Consider the following 16,664-nt stretch of genomic DNA (forward strand, 5'->3'; position numbering starts at 1 on the left):
ATAATTTTATCGCCTGTCTTGATAATATGCCCCCATGTTTTCATGGGAAAAGCGTTTTTTGACTTGATCATATCTTTGACACTGTTTCACGAAACTTCCCAAAATTTTCCAACAAAAATATGCCATGATTCTTGTTGCGCATGGAAAGTTTTGGGGTGATCCATCAAGTGGCGGCTGAGAAATAGGGGAGTTTAAAAAAATGGCATTTCTCATGTTAATTCCCTTAGGAGATTTAAACACGACTACAACCCAAACTACTGGATGAAATAACACCGAATTTGGAAGAAAGGTAGATTTGGTAACGCAGATCATACTTTCAGTTATTTATTGTAAAGCCATTCAGTAGTTGTCGAGAAATTACAGGAAATCTAAATGTGTGTATTTGTGGCCGCAACAACTTCGCGAATAATAACAAGCTTGTCAGAGCTCTGATTGGCTGCCAACACTTCAAGCAGGAAGTGTTGGGAGACATCTTGGACTTGGCTTCAGCCAAGTCCCCCAAAAAACCACACAAAAAAGGGCAGGTTATGAATACCCCAACCCTGTAGACTAGGTCTAGGGGTCCCAATTTTGGCAGCGAAATCTCAAATGTGCTGCAAAAGAAGTAGCAGGCTTCTGCGCTCCTTTTGAAAAGGGCCCCTGGATGGGCCAGGTCCTGTGGGAAATCTATAAAATAAGGATGGTAGCGCATAGACCCCACTCCTGAGCCTCATTAAGACCCGGGGACCAGCACCTCCCCAAGACTTTGTTTTAAATAATGGAAAGGGGCAGCGCAGACCCTCTATCTGGGCTTTCAAGAAGCCCCGGGGACCAGCACCTCCCTTAGTTGTTAACAATGGAGGGATGTGGCAATAAAAAGAATTTGCAGGGAGCCCCACAGACCCCCTCGGGGACTACTACCTCCCATGGGCTTAAAAAATAAATAGTACAGGGAGTGGGCTGCGTGGTTCCCTCCCGGGTCATATACTGCCCTGGGGATTAACACCTCCTGGTGTTGGCCCATAAACAGAGGAGGGGAGCCGCGCAAGCCCCCTCCTTGAGCCAATTATGGCCTTGGGGACCACCACTCCCGAGGGCAGGCTCTTGCTATGTCCCATGGTGCCCATCCTCAGGACATAATAGCAATGCACAAAACGCAGTATTACTCCACTCATATTGATCAAAATAAATTGATAAGTAAAATAGAGAGAGAATATAAAACAGTACAATGATGTGCAAAAAGAAATTCGATTTTTTATATTTTAATATATATATATTGTTGGAATTAGGTAGCCTGGCCTAGGGCAAGACTAACATTTAGAGGCACAGTGTAAAGGTTGCAGACCACCCAAAAGTAACTTCACGCAATAGCACTCAAAAAGAAAAACACTACACCAAAATTATATGAAAATACGTACTGCTTTATATAAAAATAATATTCTCTGTGTTGTCAAATATAAGTAGCTCACATGTAATTAGCTCAAAACATTTCAAATCACTTTTAGGTTCAGCAGTTACACTTTTTAAATTACTAGCAGATTATCGCTTTTTAAGTTAATAACAGTTACTATATTCCTGAACTTTTATCACACTTTTGCAATAGGATAAACGGTACCTTAGAATCAATAATTACTTTTAAAACTGCTAAACAATTTTATCAATTGAATTCTAAGGTGCAGTACATTTACCAGGTAATCATTAATGACACTTTCAATTTTACCAAAACCACATTAAGCAGGATTAACAGTATACCAGACTTGCAGAGGTAACCCCCTCTGCCACATTTGAACCTTAACTCACTACCCACCTTAATTCACAGAAGAATTAATTAGCCTCCCTCTCCCCTAACTCTTGGCAGTGGAATTATCTAATATGACTTTCATCAGCATTATTTCAAATCAGTTTAGCAGTGTACATTTGCTAGTTCTTTCCACCTTCAATGTCAGATTTCCCCTGTTACTTCTTAAGATCAGAGGGACACTCCCCAGCACCAGCCTGGTCCAATCAGTCGGTTGCCTCTGCTCTTCTAAGAGACACCTCTTCTCTGGTAAATTCTCCCCCCTCCCTTCTCAACCCTCCTTACTTCATTTGGTGTGAATGGGGGGTCCGGGCCCTCCAATCCGGGTCTCCGCCGATGTCAGGAGACAGGCCGAAGCTTCAGTTTACTGTTAATTGACCCCGGGGCCTCTCGACCTCCCGCCTCGCTACTGTGGAGGCAAGGGATCAAATTGCCTGATTTCCGCCGCTCTGGCAGCAGTACTCGCCACCAATGGACCGCCCCGCCTCCCTTCTCCACAGCGGAGCAGGGGGGGTCCTTGCTGCAGTCGGTTCTCGCTCCAATGCGAGGCCTCGGTATCCGGCGGCGGCTCCACTTGGTTATCCCTCGCCGTCGGTTGTCTGAGGTTCCTCTCACCTCAGCAGGGCGCAACGCGCATGCGCGGGGAACTAGCGTCCCGCTTCCTGAGCCTGCTCTGCTCCACCGCTCGGCGTCGGTAGTGGCTCTGCAGTGGGCCTGCTCGACCCTAGGCCCTTCCTGGGGATCAGTGCCTCCAACGCGTTTGCGCAGTAGTGCTGGCCACGGTCCCTGCCTTCTCTCACAACGGGACAGCGCCGACTCAGGAGCGCACACAAGACCTCAGGGGATCCGGCCCACGAAGAAACAAGGCAGCAGCAGAAGGGCAGCAAACCCCCTCACTCCACCGGGCAGGTCCAGACACCGGTAAGGGTTAGGGACAGGGATCACCGCTTCAGGCAGGACAAGTCCCTGCGTCCACCACACAGAGAGGGGGCAGAGGTGGTTTAACACTGGTGGATCTCCCAGCTCCTCGTATTCTCGGCGGTTCTGCTAGCACTCCATACTGGACAGGGATAAGTGAGATAATATAGGGGGGGACCCAGATCAATTCACAGCGCAGGGCCACTTGCAGCTCCTCTGCCCACTGGGATTAACCCCTTCACTTGACGGGAGGCACCTTGCTGTCCAGGGTCAGCAGGATGAAACTAACACGGCTAGGACAACAGGCCTGGGGGAAAAATACCTAGACAGAGGGCAACCCTTGGAGAGTAAACCACCCTTCAGGATCCTACCCCTAACAGACCTCAACCTTCACTCCTGCTGTTCCTCACTGACAGACAAAATGGCTGCCCAGCATTCTGCCTTATATAGGCTGCCCTCTCAGTGGTCCAGAATGGACCAGAAGGTTCTAGAATGCCCTATTCTAGGCTATGGCCAAGTTCTGTGTGTGACAGTTGGGGCAGTTGGCGGCCACCATTTTAGGTGGTGCCAACTTTCCTGTCAGAACAGGCCTCTGGGCCTGAGGTAAAAGATTATGAGGGGGGAAGAAAACACCTATCCCCCTGACCAACACCTACAAAAAGTCAGTAGACACAAAAATTAACAAGGGTATGAGGGGCAAAAAGGGGACAAAATAAATAAAAATTAGGAGGGACTTCGCCATTAAGCCAGACAGGTCTAACACGCGTCCCCCCCAGCTGAAAGTGGGGAGAACTACCCAACCCCTTGGGAGTCCTCATCACTAAGGCGGAAATACCTGGAGAGACCGTCTGCATTGGCGTGGTCCACTCCAGGCCGATGTTCCACCCGGAAGTCCATTCCCTGTAGGGAGATGGACCACCTCAACAACTTGGGATTTTCCCCCTTCATTTGCATCAGCCAACGAAGGGGTCGGTGGTCGGTCTGAACCAGGAAGTGCGAGCCAAAGAGGTATGGCCGCAGCTTCTTCAGAGCCCACACCACCGCAAAAGCTTCCCTCTCAATGGCACTCCACTTCTGTTCCTGGGGAAGCAGCCTCCTGGATAAGAAGACTACAGGTTGATCCAGGCCCTCTTCATTGAGTTGCGATAGCACTGCCCCAATGTCATGCTCTGATGCATCCGTTTGGACAATGAACTCCTTGGAGAAGTCTGGGGCCCTCAGGACCGGTGCCGCACACATTGCCTGTTTCAATTTTTCAAAGGCTTGTTGACAAGCCTTTGTCCAAGCTACCCGTCGAGGTTGTTTCTTGGAGGTGAGCTCTGTGAGGGGCGCTACAATAGTGCCATACCCCTTCACAAAGCGACGGTAGTATCCTGTGAGGCCCAGGAAAGCTCGGACCTCAGTCTGTGTCTTGGGGGGTTCCCAGGCCATGATTGCCTCAATCTTCGCCTGCAGGGGCTGCACAGTCCCCCTACCCACCAAGTGTCCAAGGTACACAACCGACCCCTGCCCAATCTGGCATTTGCTGGCTTTGATGGTCAATCCAGCTTGTCTCAGCGCCTGGAGAACGGCCTGCAAATGCTGCAGATGGTCCTCCCAACTGCTACTGAAGACAGCAATGTCATCCAAGTAAGCAGCAGAGAAACTCTCCATACCAGAGAGGACCTGGTTCACCAGCCGCTGAAATGTGGCAGGGGCGTTCTTGAGCCCAAAGGGCATCACACAGAACTGGTAGTGTCCCTCAGGCGTGGAGAAGGCTGACCTTTCCCTTGCTCCATCTGTCAAGGAGATCTGCCAGTACCCTGAAGTGAGGTCAAAGGTACTCAGATATTGGGCAGCTCCTAGCCGGTCAATCAATTCATCCGCCCTAGGGATCGGATGAGCATCAGTCCTTGTCACTGAATTCAGTCCTCGGTAATCCACACAGAATCTCAGTTCAGGCGTGGTGCCTGGTGGTGCGGCTTTTGGCACGAGCACCACCGGACTGGACCAAGGGCTGTTGGAAGGTTCAATGACTCCCAGCTCTAGCATCTTGGCAACTTCTCCATGTATGCTAGCCTTCACCTTGTCAGACAGCCGGTAGGTCTTGGACTTCACTGGTGGGCTGTCTCCTGTGTCCACATCATGGGTACACAGGTGGGTCCTTCCCGGGACAAGGGAGAACAACGAAGAGTACTGCTCCAGTATCTGGCGGCAGTCCTCCCGTTGCTCAGGAGTGAGAGTAGGAGAGAGATTCACTCCCTCCACTGACCCATCCTTCTCTTGGGACGAAAAGAGATCTGGGAGAGGTTCGCTTTCCGCTTCCTCTCCCCCGTCAGTCACCATCATCAGCATGACTTCGGGCCTCTCATGGTGGGGCTTGAGTCTGTTGGCGTGTAGCACCCGTAGGGGCTGTCGAGGGGTCTTAAGGTCCACCAGGTATGTGGCCTTACCCTTCTTTTCCAACACCTCAAAGGGGCCTGTCCAGCGATCCTGGAGGGCGCTAAGCTCTCCAGGCTCCATCACCCACACTTTCTGTCCAGGCTCCAGTTCCACCGGGTGAGCGTTGTGGTCGTACCACTCCTTCATGACTGCCTGGCTGGCCTCCAAGTTGTCAGAAGCTTGCTTCCACAACTTCGCCATTTGGCTCCTGAAGGCCAGCATATAGCTCACCACATCCTGGGGGGGTTTCCTGGGAGATTTCTCCCAACCATCCTTCACCAGGCTGAGAGGACCGCGTACAGGGTGCCCATACAGAAGCTCAAAGGGGCTGAAGCCCACTCCCTTCTGGGGCACTTCCCTGTAGGAAAAAAGTAAACAGGGTAGGAGGACATCCCATTTCCTCCGCAGGCTCTCGGGCAGACTTCTGATCATGCCCTTCAAGGTCTTATTGAACCTCTCAACCAGTCCATTTGACTGGGGGTGATAAGGAGTGGTGAACCGGTAGGTCACTCCACACTCCTTCCACATTGCCCGCATGTACGCTGACAGGAAGTTGGTCCCCCTGTCGGACACAACTTCCTTGGGAAATCCCACTCGGGTAAAGATTCCCATTAGGGCTCTTGCCACTACAGGTGCAGTGACTGTCCTCAGAGGTATTGCCTCTGGGTACCTTGTGGCATGATCCACCAGTACCAGGATAAACCTGTGACCAGCTGCTGTCGGTGGATCCAAAGGCCCTACAATGTCGATGCCCACCCTCTCAAAGGGGGTGCTAACGACTGGAAGTGGTTCCAGGGGAGCTTTTAGCTTCACCCCTGTTTTCCCACTGGCCTGGCAGGTTACACAAGTCCTACAGTATGTGTTGGACGCCGCTTTCATCTGAGGCCAGTAAAAGTGGAGAACAAGCCGTGCAAAGGTCTTGTCCTGGCCTAAGTGTCCTGCCAGGGGTATGGCATGAGCCAGTTCCAAAAGAAAGGCTCGGTACTGTTGCGGGACTACCAAGGCCCTCGATGAACCAGGCGAGGGTACCTTGGGTTCACTGTAGAGGAGTCCATCCTCCCAGTAAATATGGTAATGTCCCGTAACATCACCTGCTGCTTGGGCTTCAGCCTGTCGCCTCAGTCCCTCAAGGGTGGGGCACTCCCTCTGCCCCTTACAGAATTCCTCTCTGGTAGGACCTCCCTCCACATGCCACTCCGCAGGGATGGGCAAATCCTCCAGAGAGTCTACTTCCCCCTCCACGGACTCCTGGTCCACCACCGCAGGTGGCCGATCTGTCTCATGGGATGTGGAAGCCGGAGCAGGCTTTCTCTGTCTCCGGGTCTGTCCCTTCTTAGCAGCGGGTTGGGCCATTGTTCCAGGCTCCAACCCAGGCGAACTCCCTCTCCGGGCAGTCGCAGACCGTGTGCTGACACAGGCCCAGTCAGGTGTACCCAGCATCGCAGAATGCGTCCGGTATTCCACCTCTCTCCAAGTATTGTGTTCCATGTCATTCCCCAACAGACAATCGACTGGCACGGCAGGGCTTACGGCAACTCGAAGTGAACCTGCAACCCCCTCCCACTCAAAGGGAACCTCAGCCACTGGATAGTGGCCCATTCTGCCGTCAGCCATCGCGGCGGGGTGGAGTACATTAGGAACAACCTGCTCTGGGGACACCAGCTGACTTCTCACCATAGTCATGCTGGCTCCTGTATCCCTCAGAGCCTCCCCTCTCTGGCCATTGATGGTAACCCATTGCCCATACTTTGTAGTATTTGGGGGCACCTGGATCTTTGGCACCATCTCCCGCTCTCCCAGGGACACTAAGGTGACACCCGCCCACTCACCCCCCTTATCTAAGGGCAACTCCTCCCCGAGCGCTACACTAGCTACTCCCGGTGACTTTCCTCCGGTGGGAGGGGGTGGTCTCTTTGGGCATCTGACATCTCCCTTATAATGTCCAACGCCACCGCATTCAAAACAGTGGGGAACCCTGGGCTGCTGGCTCTGGCCAGGATGAGGGTTCCGGGGCGGGTTTGCCCTAGGGGTGAAACCTGCTCCCTTCCCTTGGAAGTTATTTTGGGGACCTTTAGAGAACTCTTTCTTTTTCTCCCCCCCCTCCTTCTTCTGGGGGGCGCCCTGTCCGGCTTTTTGAGATTCCCCTCCAGTCCCCTTGGTGGACACCCGGGTACTTGTCCAGATGTCCGCCTCCTCTGCAAGCTTCCGGGGATTGGTCAGCTTGCTGTCTACCAGGTGTTGGCGCAGCTCGGGAAAACATTTCTCGAGGAGGTGTTCTCTCAAAAACAGATCATACAGCCCCTCATAATCTTTTACCTCACTGCCCTTGACCCAACCCTCTAAAGCCTTTCTGGCGTAATCAAGGAAGTCCACCCAGTTCTGAGTTCCCATCTTGTGGCTCCCCCTAAACTTCTGTCGGTACCTTTCTGGGGTGAGCCCGAACTTCCTCAATAACGCCAGCTTCATGGTGGGGTAGTTTGTCTGTTCCTCTGGCTCCAGGGCCAACAAAGTGTCCCGACCAGCAGGAGGCATGTACTTGTACAAACTACCCCCCCAGTGCTTCTCCTGCACTCCATGAACCTTCAAAGAAACCTCATAAGCGGCCAGCCACTTAGCAACATCATCCCCCTGACTGAAGCTCGCTATCAGGTCCTTTGGGATATAGGGTTTGGTCTCCCTGGCTGACTCTTTCAGTTCGCTGCCACCATTCCTAACAGGAGAGGACCCCCGCTGTAGACTTTGGAGCTCCAGTTCCTTCAGCCTAAACTCGTGGACCATCCTCCTCTCCTCTCTCTCCTGTTCCAATTTAGCCAGCTCCCACTTTAGCTGTCTTTTCTCCCTCCTATCGGTGAGCTCGGCTTCTGTTAGGCTTTTCCCAGAAATGCTACTGCCCTTTCTGGAATAGGACACTGGTCCGGTGAGCAAGTTTTCCCCCTCATGGCGGAATAACTCCTCCACCCCCCCTTCTGTGCCCTGGTCAACCTCTTCATCCTCCTCCTTTGTCTCTTGGTGTGCCTCCACCCAGGCCCTAAGGCTAGTCTGGAGCTCCCCCTTCCTTGCACCATGTTTGAAGAAGACCCCCATCTGCTGGCAGAACATTCTCAATTGGGGCACAGAATAGACTTCCAGGTTTTCCACCGCAAACTCCATGGTGAATCTGACAAACCTGGATACACACCAGAAATTTCAGAGGGGTGAGGGTAACCTAAAACCAACTCCACCCACCACCAGGAATAAATTTAGAAAAAACAAAAAGACTAATTGGGAGGGCCGCAAGGAGAAAACTCCTGGTGTAGGTTGGGTGTATTACGCCAAATTACTAGTAAGTAGCTGCAACCAAGTCCGCAATCCCACCGCTAGGCACCAATATGTTGGAATTAGGTAGCCTGGCCTAGGGCAAGACTAACATTTAGAGGCACAGTGTAAAGGTTGCAGACCACCCAAAAGTAACTTCACGCAATAGCACTCAAAAAGAAAAACACTACACCAAAATTATATGAAAATACGTACTGCTTTATATAAAAATAATATTCTCTGTGTTGTCAAATATAAGTAGCTCACATGTAATTAGCTCAAAACATTTCAAATCACTTTTAGGTTCAGCAGTTACACTTTTTAAATTACTAGCAGATTATCGCTTTTTAAGTTAATAACAGTTACTATATTCCTGAACTTTTATCACACTTTTGCAATAGGATAAACGGTACCTTAGAATCAATAATTACTTTTAAAACTGCTAAACAATTTTATCAATTGAATTCTAAGGTGCAGTACATTTACCAGGTAATCATTAATGACACTTTCAATTTTACCAAAACCACATTAAGCAGGATTAACAGTATACCAGACTTGCAGAGGTAACCCCCTCTGCCACATTTGAACCTTAACTCACTACCCACCTTAATTCACAGAAGAATTAATTAGCCTCCCTCTCCCCTAACTCTTGGCAGTGGAATTATCTAATATGACTTTCATCAGCATTATTTCAAATCAGTTTAGCAGTGTACATTTGCTAGTTCTTTCCACCTTCAATGTCAGATTTCCCCTGTTACTTCTTAAGATCAGAGGGACACTCCCCAGCACCAGCCTGGTCCAATCAGTCGGTTGCCTCTGCTCTTCTAAGAGACACCTCTTCTCTGGTAAATTCTCCCCCCTCCCTTCTCAACCCTCCTTACTTCATTTGGTGTGAATGGGGGGTCCGGGCCCTCCAATCCGGGTCTCCGCCGATGTCAGGAGACAGGCCGAAGCTTCAGTTTACTGTTAATTGACCCCGGGGCCTCTCGACCTCCCGCCTCGCTACTGTGGAGGCAAGGGATCAAATTGCCTGATTTCCGCCGCTCTGGCAGCAGTACTCGCCACCAATGGACCGCCCCGCCTCCCTTCTCCACAGCGGAGCAGGGGGGGTCCTTGCTGCAGTCGGTTCTCGCTCCAATGCGAGGCCTCGGTATCCGGCGGCGGCTCCACTTGGTTATCCCTCGCCGTCGGTTGTCTGAGGTTCCTCTCACCTCAGCAGGGCGCAACGCGCATGCGCGGGGAACTAGCGTCCCGCTTCCTGAGCCTGCTCTGCTCCACCGCTCGGCGTCGGTAGTGGCTCTGCAGTGGGCCTGCTCGACCCTAGGCCCTTCCTGGGGATCAGTGCCTCCAACGCGTTTGCGCAGTAGTGCTGGCCACGGTCCCTGCCTTCTCTCACAACGGGACAGCGCCGACTCAGGAGCGCACACAAGACCTCAGGGGATCCGGCCCACGAAGAAACAAGGCAGCAGCAGAAGGGCAGCAAACCCCCTCACTCCACCGGGCAGGTCCAGACACCGGTAAGGGTTAGGGACAGGGATCACCGCTTCAGGCAGGACAAGTCCCTGCGTCCACCACACAGAGAGGGGGCAGAGGTGGTTTAACACTGGTGGATCTCCCAGCTCCTCGTATTCTCGGCGGTTCTGCTAGCACTCCATACTGGACAGGGATAAGTGAGATAATATAGGGGGGGACCCAGATCAATTCACAGCGCAGGGCCACTTGCAGCTCCTCTGCCCACTGGGATTAACCCCTTCACTTGACGGGAGGCACCTTGCTGTCCAGGGTCAGCAGGATGAAACTAACACGGCTAGGACAACAGGCCTGGGGGAAAAATACCTAGACAGAGGGCAACCCTTGGAGAGTAAACCACCCTTCAGGATCCTACCCCTAACAGACCTCAACCTTCACTCCTGCTGTTCCTCACTGACAGACAAAATGGCTGCCCAGCATTCCGCCTTATATAGGCTGCCCTCTCAGTGGTCCAGAATGGACCAGAAGGTTCTAGAATGCCCTATTCTAGGCTATGGCCAAGTTCTGTGTGTGACAGTTGGGGCAGTTGGCGGCCACCATTTTAGGTGGTGCCAACTTTCCTGTCAGAACAGGCCTCTGGGCCTGAGGTAAAAGATTATGAGGGGGGAAGAAAACACCTATCCCCCTGACCAACACCTACAAAAAGTCAGTAGACACAAAAATTAACAAGGGTATGAGGGGCAAAAAGGGGACAAAATAAATAAAAATTAGGAGGGACTTCGCCAAAAAGCCAGACAGGTCTAACATATATCACTTCATTGAATGATACATATATTGTTTCAATCATTGGCACGGTTGCTCAGTAAACTGCATGAAGGGTGCTCTCATAAGTGCTCAAGTGCAAAGTGACATAAAGTGAAGGAAAGGTAATCAATAACAAAAAATATTAAAAGTTACGTGCAGCAGCATCAACAGGCCACGGCAAAAAGCCTGTCAGCAAACATTTTATCATATTCAACAATTATATCTATAAGCAGAAAACATACCATTTTCTGCAACAAAGTCTTTAAGCATAGGATCAGAATGGAGGGGTGGAGGGAAGGATAAATAAACGTACCTTCCATGCCGAGCCACCTCTCCCGTAAAACGAACGACTCTCCTCCGCCCTGGAAAGACGGTCTGCTGGAAGGGCTTCCCAACTCTCCCAGCCAATGTGATTCATCTGAGGGTCCTGTTCGGATGCATAGGCAGTGCCTGGGAGCCTTGGTATGTTCTCCACGGGGCTGTGCAACACAGCCTAATGGAGAACATGCCAAGTGCGCATGACTTAAAGGAGTGCAAACCCCTCCCCCTCTGCTCTGGTGTGAAGGTCCAGCCCCACCAACCTCCGCATAAAAAAATGAAATGATAATATCGTCCTGTTATTATCATTTTATTTTTATATTTTACACTGCTGAAATAGCAGAAGATCCGCCACTGTATAGGATTAACACAGTGCCATCCACACTGTGCTGTACAATGAAAAAAGCCTTTTACAAGGCATAGTATTACAGCTTTGAATTGGTAAAATTCCATCCAAGCCAACCTGGAATGAATAAATGCAATCCCTGACAAGTGTCTCACAATCATAGGTTTAGCTTTGTCCTGACACAGGGCGGCCAGTTTAAGTCAACACAATTCCCTATCAGGATTAGAGTGCTGCATACATTATGAATGGGTAGGGCCCACGTTTATATATATGTATTTCCTTGCTAATAATCTTTTTTACTTTCAGCAAAACCTTAATGTTATTGTGGATTTAGATGCAGCAGCGATCTATTTAATACTCATTTGTGTTACCAGCTCAGGAGAAAATATAATTTAATCTGAACAAAAGAAGATTTAAAGCGTTCTGTTTCCAGCGAATCCTTTCTCTATATTCTTCATGAACCTAGAGTGTTTTTGGTATTATAATATTTGCACAGATTATAATGTTAATTTGCCCTTTCAACATCAAATGGTTCTGCTCTCATCGTGCACAATGTGGTAATATTTGTACCCTCTTTGTCTCTCTGCCTCAGATATCCTCAAATGAAATAGAAACGTTATTGACAAGACTGCCACATATGTTCAAGCAAGAGTTTACTGGTGTAGGAGCAACTCTGGAAAAAAGATGGAAGTTTTGTGCCTTTGAAGGAATTAAGTCTACTTGACAATGAAAAGCAACAGAGCATTTATGATGAACTATTCCAGCATATGGCATCTGAAGGATGAAGGCCACTGAATGTCTGAGAATAAGGAAGGTCATACTCGTGTTGCCCATGCCTGATTTAAGTTACATCTGTGATGTTCTGGATTGAATGGAGTTGAAGGCACACACACTTTTCCGAAACCTGTTATAAAAGGTGGAGAGGTGTGTTCTCTACACACGATGAGAGGTTGCACTATTGATAATCTAACGAGACAGATTGAAATGGTCAAAACAACAGAATATGGCAAATACAGCTTGAATGCAGAACACTGATGGACATTTGTGTTGTGCTACAAAATAACCCTGTTATGCAACTCTAGCTCACCATATGCATTTTCAATAAGTATCGGGGTACAACCTAAGAACAAAGTATGAACGACAAAAATGGTCCCATCTCATGTAAGACCTCTATAATTTAATAGAATGTTTCCCATATTGCGTACAGAAGCATGGGTTTTATAGAACATTGGCTCACTTTGCTATGTGTTCACAAGTTGCTGAGAAACATTTTTTGACATTGTTGGCACACATATCAGTCCTAAATCCACTAGCTATTGTCTGCCTATTACCTCTTGCTGGACTATCCATTTTCTTTGTCCTGTATATCATCATTGATTTATTTCCATAACTTCCCAGGATTCAAAGAGGTGAAAGGCAAAGGGCAGTAGATATTTGAGCCGCAATTAAATATATTATAAACAGTGGTATTTGTGTCATGTTATTGGTTATGGACAATAATGACTGAGAGTGGTGGAGCGTGCTGCCTAAAGGGTACAGTCCACATTACAGGAATAGACTTTCTTTTCAGACCAAAGCTTTGGACTCTCTGAAATCCAAGATCTTCGCGGTGTGCGGTGTATCTCACAGATTCATACAAAGATCGTCACACGAGTATTTTTCTGTGTTGTACTAATTTGCATTTTCCTGTCGTGCATGTCTATTGTGTTTTGTCTATGTTTTGACAAGATTGGCCAGGAGGGTGGGGGAGATTAGGGGAGGTAAATTGTACATCGCTGTATGTTTTTATTTAGTTCTAATCTCTTCGCTTTGTATAGGGACATTGCCTGCCAATTTTAAACCGGGCCTGGCTGTTCCATTTTTCTCAAGAACGAAACCTGACTCTCTTGATCTGAGATTTTCATATGTTGTGGTGTTTTTGGAAGCCCATTGGTGCCTTAACTCTGAAAAGACATTGTTGTCAGGATGGAAAAAAAACATATTAACGTGATGTAATTTGCGTTTTCTCTTTGAGGAAACATTCGCCTTCATGTATAAACAAATATCCCTGCTGCCTTCCAGATAAGCAATGCAAACTGCTGAGTTTCTGCTCTCGATGCACTGCTGACTTTGAATATGCATGTTCACCAACGCCATATTCATGTCTATCTCCTTATCCATCTCCGTTATTCATTATAGCCACAATGGAGGAGAACCTCGTGGTATTAAGAAACATTACTTTTATTTTCGTAAATTTTAGATCCTATTCTTCAGATCCCTTGTCATCCAGTTTAGAAATACAAAGAAACTCTGGTATCATATGTCATTAAAAAGTAAAATATTGAAATGGTGCATTAAATGATTTTGTTGTGTTGAAGTCAGATTGTTTTTTAACAAATATGCTTTCAAATAAATATAACTCTTTTCATAATATTTAAATATCTGCTGTTGGTTTTTTTCTGTTTGTTTTTACAAAAGGTATGTTAACCACTGGCAGCTGGTGATCTTTTTAAGAAGTGGGCCATTAATATGTGCTTGAATCCTACATGCTTCCTGGGGGTTTGTATTATCCTGTGTTGTATTTATCTGGTTACTTACTCCCTAGCTGCTCAGCCAGTGTGAATGTGATGCATGGAATGTTGGTGTGAGAGTCTTGAATGGAATGTTTTGGTGCCTGGATGCTTGAGTGTGTCAGTTGGAGTATCGGCTGACCAGCAGGCAGACTGCTCTTGGTGGGGCTGTATCTCTACTACTTATCTACATGTAACTGGTCTCAATAAATCTACCATGAAGCTACATCCTGGCTGCAGCCCTCGTTACTACAGTGTTGAACCGTGAGAAGAATTTGAAAAGCATAGGATCAAATAGTGCATACAACACCACGGGGGACGCCCTTTGATTTGCCACTTTGCTCCTGTTTTCTTTGCCAGCAATTAAGCCAGCCTTGAACTGCCACTAGCGCAAAAGGAACCGGAGCCAGGACCGGGAGTGTAGCGAGCGTAGGGACTACACTCCCCAGGGTCCTTTGCAGTCAACCACGCTGTCGCGCACCTGCTGACGCCATCGGAGACCCAGGAGACACGCTCAAAATAGCCCAGAGGCTCCCGCAGGGCGGGACATCCTTTGATTTGACACTTTGCTCCTGTTTTCTTTGCCAGCAAGTAAGCCTGCCTTGAACTGCCACTACCGCCACTACCGCAAAAGGAACCGGGGCCAGGACCGGGAGTGTAGTGAACGAAGGGACTACACTCCCCAGGGTCCTTTGCAGTCAACCACGCTGTCGCGCATCAGCTGACGCAATCGGAGCGCCAGGAGGTGTGCTCAAAAGAGCCCAGGGGCTCCCGCAGCGCGGGACACGCCCGGGCTAAGCCTCGGCCAAGGGCGGGCCTGTCTGCACCCGTCCGAGACCAGTAGAGGCCGGGATGGGCCACCCTATGTTCAATTGGTTATCTATATTGCCTTGACGCCAGGGGTCTGTATCACTGCTTAACTTATCCTAGGTCATGCGCACAACACCCATTGGCCTCAAAGGGCTTCAGCCCCCCCGTCGTGTGTGGCAGCCCGGGATGAGACACTTCCCGGGCCTGCTCACAGCCGCACCCAAGCACTTCACACGTCTTTAAAAGACCTTGTGCATGTTAATGGGGCTTTGTTGTTATTTCACCCCTTCTAAGAGCCCCTGCACCCCCACTCAGCCGATTCCTAAAGATTCAGCCCCCCCCCCCCCCGAAATTTTCTCTCTTAAAGAAAATTATGCAGGGCATTGCTGCCCTTCTAGATCCCCTGACCCTTAAACTGAGCCAGATAGAAGGCAGATTAAGTAAATTAGAACGGGCTCTATTCCAACCTTCTATGAGCCTGGCTAATGGACAGACAGTTGGTGGGTGTGGTGCCCTAAATGCGGGGTGGCGAACAGGGAGCTGGAGGGGAACTCCCGTAGTATGAAAGTTCTATGATCCAGCTCCTGATTCTAGCCACCTGACCATCTCCCCACTTAGGGGACCTTCTCTAATTTGGTCGCAACCTGCTTCAATGGCTCCTAGGTCTTGTTCCCTCAATTTTGCGGGTCCGTCTACTGTTGAAAAAGGGCTTACCACTTTGCACCTTCCCCTGGAAGCCACCCCCTACACTATAGTTCTGGGCAATGTTCCAAAGCTGGCGCTGTTGGTATTCGAGGACTGGCCAGCATTAAGAAATAAAGCTTTACATCTATTGGGTTCGAGGACGGGGCTTAATAACCTTGGGGCATATTACCAAGCAATAGCGATAATTATCGCTATTGCTTCGTTAGAGACAAAAATGTACCGCAGCGCTGCGGCGATTTTTACCGCAAATAAACCTTGGTATTACCAAGGTTTAACGCAAATGCGGTAAAAATCGCCGCAAAGCATGAATATCGCTGAAAAGTCAGCGATATTCATGCATTAGCGAGCTAATGCTCTTAGCCATGTTATCCACCTCCCATTGGATAGCATGGCTAAGAACTGCTCAGGGCAGGTGTTAGCTTTTGGAGATATTCCCGCTTAGCGCGAATATCTCCAAAAGTTGGTAATAGGAGATAGCGATGTTAGCGACTGTTTTCAGTTGCTAACATTTTGGCACGCCCACTTTGCATCTCATTAGTGATAAATATCACTGACATGCAAAGTGGGGCCCAAGATGGTCGTTATCTCCTACTAGCTGTCGCTAACTGGTGTTAGCGGCAGCTAGGTAATAGGGAGATAATTTTATCTCCGCTTTCTTGGCTTTTAAAGCCAAAAAAGCAGAGATAAACCCATTTGATAATATGCCCCCAACTCTTTAAAAAATGTAAAATGGTTCGAAGAGTGTCATGGATCGGGAAGGCGCATACGTCCTTCCGGGGTGATTGTGTGGTTCTAAGCTTTGGCTACCCCGGTCGGGTCCAGCAAATCTTGGAGAGGGCAGGGGCTGCTATCGCCAGAGACCGCAACTCTGTTCTTCCCTTGGGGTACTTCTATCTATACGCCTACTATTAACTATGATGGAAGGCGATGGCCTCTACAACCACCTGGCCACTTCAATCACCCCATTCCCCTTCAAAATCGATTCACTGCCCTAGCATCACTCGAAGATATTGATTGACTCCCGGGTCTAGCCTCCAGTATGGTTGTTGGGCCTAGTCCCTCCGGGGCACCGAAGGGACCAGGCTACAATTCCCCCTCTTGTAATTTATCTGAGTACCGTATCGGATCTAGAACGATCTCTCCAGTGGGGGACGTATTGTGTAATAATCTAAGACAACAAGGGGGAGACTGTATTACCCAAGAGAGACAGAGCAGGGTAGTATTGACTAATAAGGTTATTCTACATTCACGG

General features: G+C 49.0%; 1 protein-coding gene across 2 annotated transcripts in view; it reads left to right on the plus strand.

Annotated features, from left to right (window-relative positions):
* Window positions 1-13,766, plus strand: part of ENOX1 (ecto-NOX disulfide-thiol exchanger 1) — a 2,419,302-nt gene extending 2,405,536 nt beyond the window's left edge. For both annotated transcript variants that reach the window (XM_086935020.1, XM_086935021.1), the window contains one exon: window positions 11,941-13,766. In XM_086935020.1, the coding sequence (XP_086791146.1) occupies window positions 11,941-12,072 (132 nt within the window). In that variant the 3' untranslated portion in view covers window positions 12,073-13,766. The remainder of the gene's footprint in view (window positions 1-11,940) is intronic.
* Window positions 13,767-16,664: the final 2,898 nt, after the last annotated feature.

This window comes from Lissotriton vulgaris, chromosome 8, assembly GCF_964263255.1.
Source record: "Lissotriton vulgaris chromosome 8, aLisVul1.2, whole genome shotgun sequence".
In the NCBI taxonomy this organism is placed as follows: Eukaryota; Metazoa; Chordata; class Amphibia; order Caudata; family Salamandridae; genus Lissotriton; species Lissotriton vulgaris.